General features: G+C 43.2%; 1 protein-coding gene across 2 annotated transcripts in view; it reads left to right on the top strand.

Annotated features, from left to right (window-relative positions):
- Ppp2r2b (protein phosphatase 2 regulatory subunit Bbeta) overlaps positions 1-3412 on the top strand; it is a 407624-nt gene that overhangs the window by 402005 nt on the left and 2207 nt on the right. For both annotated transcript variants that reach the window (XM_029547262.1, XM_029547263.1), the window contains one exon: positions 1979-2070. In XM_029547262.1, coding sequence (XP_029403122.1) covers positions 1979-2070 — 92 coding nt within the window. The remainder of the gene's footprint in view (positions 1-1978; positions 2071-3412) is intronic.

Genomic DNA, 3412 nt, shown 5'->3' with positions numbered 1-3412 from the left:
TGTGTGTGTGTGTGTGTGTGTGTGTGTGTGTGTGTGTGTGTGGTGTTTTGCTGTTTGTGTTCTTAATGTTCACATTTCATTAATTACAACTGTGTTTTCTTTCTAGAGTCTCTTGGCTTTTCTTTGTTCCAGTTTTCTTCCTAGGGCTGATTTAGTTGGCATGAATTCTTTTAGTCTATTTGTACCATAGGAAGTTTTCCTTTCTCTTTCAACCATTGCTGGTAGATAGTTTGGCTGGGTTTGTAGACTAGCTTAGCATCCATGTTCTTTTTTAATTTGAAGTGCGTTGCTCCAGGCTCTTCTAGCTTTCAGAGTTTCCATCAGCTATTTTTCTGATAGATTTTCTTTTATATGTGCTTTGTGGTTTGTTTTTTCCTCATGCAACTTTTATGACTCTTTCTTTATTCTATATACATAGTGTGTTGTCGATGATATGCTACGGGGAGTTTCTTTTTTGGTCTGTCTGTTGTTCTGTGTTTCTTGCATCAGTATGGGTGTGTCTTTCCTTAGGGAAGAGTCCTTTCAATAATTGAAGATCTGGTCTATGCCATTGACCTAGAATTCTTCAACCTCATCGATACCTATAGTTGGAAGATCTGGTCTTTTCATGCCAATGCTTCACAGTTCCTGCATAGCCCTTGCCTGTGTAATCTTAATTTTTATATTCTTTGCTTGTGTAGTCTAATTCTTCTAATATTTGAGACCTGATGCTTTGCCGTCTCCTTATAAGGCTTCCCCCTGAGATTTCTAATTGAGAAACTGGATTTTTCAACTCTACCTTCATTCTCAATGTCTCCGGGTTTGGGGGTTTTTTGATTTGGTTTGGTTTTTGTTTTTAATGGATCCGGTTTTCAAATGCATGGCTTTACCTGTCTGCTTGGAAGGGACTCCAGCTGTCCTCCTGCCCAGCCACCTCATACTCAAAAGAAAGACCAGGAAGCCTCTTTGACTCCAGCTTTCCACTCTATTCCCCAGGGCTCTATGTCCTATCAGCCCTGCCCCACACCTTGTCTAGAGTTTAGCTACTGTTCTTGCCCGGATGCCAGCCATTCACCAGTGAGGCAGAAACCGGTCCCCGTGGCCTCCGACATTTGCTCTTCTGCATTATTGGAACACAGCTGGCTCTGATGCTCTATGATGTCATCCTTCACCTTGGTCATGCTTACTCACCACACATGTCTATCTGTCATAGTCCTTCCTGGACCTGTGGCCCTTCATATATGCTCTTCCCTGTGGTTGGAAAGCCTTCCTCCCAGATACAGTCCAGGCTCATTCGCTCTTCCCAGGCTTCTGAGGCCATGATACCTTCCCACGCCTTGAGTCCCACTCTATAAAAAGTCAAGTCCCTCATCTCTCCGTGCCTTTTTCACTTTCATACTCTGTGACATTAGCACTATTTGAAACGTCTCATGCATTTATTCCGCTCTGTGGTTGCTTCGCCATTGCTCTGCCTCAAGCCCTGGAGCAGACTTTTAATGAACAGCAGTTTGTCAAAATTCTAAATGAATGCGAGCCTCTAACACCAGCTGACCTTAATCCAATCCCCAGAGCCCACATATAAGGGAAAGAGAAAACCAACTCTACAAAATTATCCTCTGCCCTCCATCTGTGTGTGTGCACGCACACACATACATACACATATACACACATAGTCATGCAGGCACACACACAATAACAACAACAACAACAACAACAACAACAATAATAATAATAATACATAATTCTACCATTTACTGGCTCCTTCTTTATGCTACTATCTATTCAAGTAACCTTCTTCAATCCACACTGGTGTAAGAGAAGCTCGCTGACCCAGGCTCTCCTCCTAAAGACAGGGCGGGCTGAGTCTACATCCAGTACAGGGCCACCTGATGCAATGCAAGGGAACACGGAGGGGATGAAGAGCACATGTCACCAAGTGGGTATTCACAGGAATCCCTGCCTTGTATGATGCTGACATGTTCTTGGTGTTTCCTCCTAGGTTCATGACTACCTCCGCAGCAAGTTGTGCTCCCTCTATGAAAATGACTGCATTTTTGATAAATTTGAGTGTGTATGGAATGGGTCAGACAGGTAAGAAATACTCTGGGGCTGATGAGCCTTTCGCTTGAGGAAACTCTGGACAATTTATCAAAAATGGGGTACATCCAAATGGAGATCAATGTTGAACACTAAGAACTGGCCAGAACACCTTATGTGAGTCACTGACTAGAGACTGTGGTCAACTCTACAAAGAGAAGTCTATGAGGCCCCAAGTTCATTTTAGAGCTGGCACAGGTGACCGTTCAAACGTCAACAAGAAAATGTTGTCTTGACATACAAGGCACCCAAAGGCACTCAAGAGCTAGGGCCACATGCCTTCTAAAGACCACTGACAATGATAGCTCTCCTGCATAGTTCTGATTACTGCCAGGTGGCTCTCTAGGCCCATCCTCTCGAAGCTGCTAGAGCAGGCCTGACCGAAAGCACTAGTGCTTCATTAGCAGAATTCTAGCCTGCCTCATTTATCACATTCCTTCAGTGTGATTTATTAGTGTTTTAAAGCCTTTGATTTCTACAATACTTCACATTACCTCCCAATAGTTCATTTTTAGTTTGACAAGTACAGATGATTCTTCTGACTATTTGTAAACTAGATGCAGGCTGCTGGGGCTCAGTTTGCTTCTTAATGAAGGTGGCCCCAGAAATAGCGTTCAATAGCATGGAACTTTTTCACAGCCGGCCATTCTGAGATACCCAACTTTGAGTCAGTGCCACGGTCTCTGACTATCTTGCCCTTCTTCCCAAACCACCCATCAATCTTCTACTTAGCTGAGCTAGACTAGATGTTGCAAACATGTGGCAAAGGACCCAGGTTATATTATCCAGTTTATACAGGTTAAGAGAGCAAAGCAACTAACCCACATGAACCAGAGTCAGGAAAGAAGCAAGTCTGTTACTTTACCACTTAGCCATTGTTAGTCGATACTATTTACACAACTGTTACTTTCCAGCTCGCCCGTCATTAACCTAGATTCAGAACCAATGACTACTAGGTACCGAGGCACAAGGGCATTTCTCCCATACATCTTCTAATCGCAGCCACCAGCCCTGTAGGGTTTTCTCCATTGTTTTCCATTTTGCAGTTGAGGAAGCTAAGACTCAGTGTATCCGGGAATTAGTACGATGTCCTCACCTCATAAATTAGTAAGCAGCAATTACAAAAGTAATGAAATTTTGACTTTGAGTCCTGAGATCAGTTCTTCCAGAACATAACTGGGAATTTGGTTCAGGATTCAGATAAAGTTAAGATATTTAGGGATAAAACCTTTTTTTTTTTTTTTTTTTTTTGACTTGCTTAAAAGTGAGTCAGCTGCCGGGCGTGGTGGCACATGCCTTTAATCCCAGCACTCAGGAGGCAGAGGCAGGCGGATTT

This window comes from Mus pahari, chromosome 15 (assembly GCF_900095145.1).
Source record: "Mus pahari chromosome 15, PAHARI_EIJ_v1.1, whole genome shotgun sequence".
In the NCBI taxonomy this organism is placed as follows: Eukaryota; Metazoa; Chordata; class Mammalia; order Rodentia; family Muridae; genus Mus; species Mus pahari.
The sequence above is the reverse complement of the archived record's forward strand: the minus strand, read 5'-3'. Positions and strand labels throughout refer to the sequence as shown.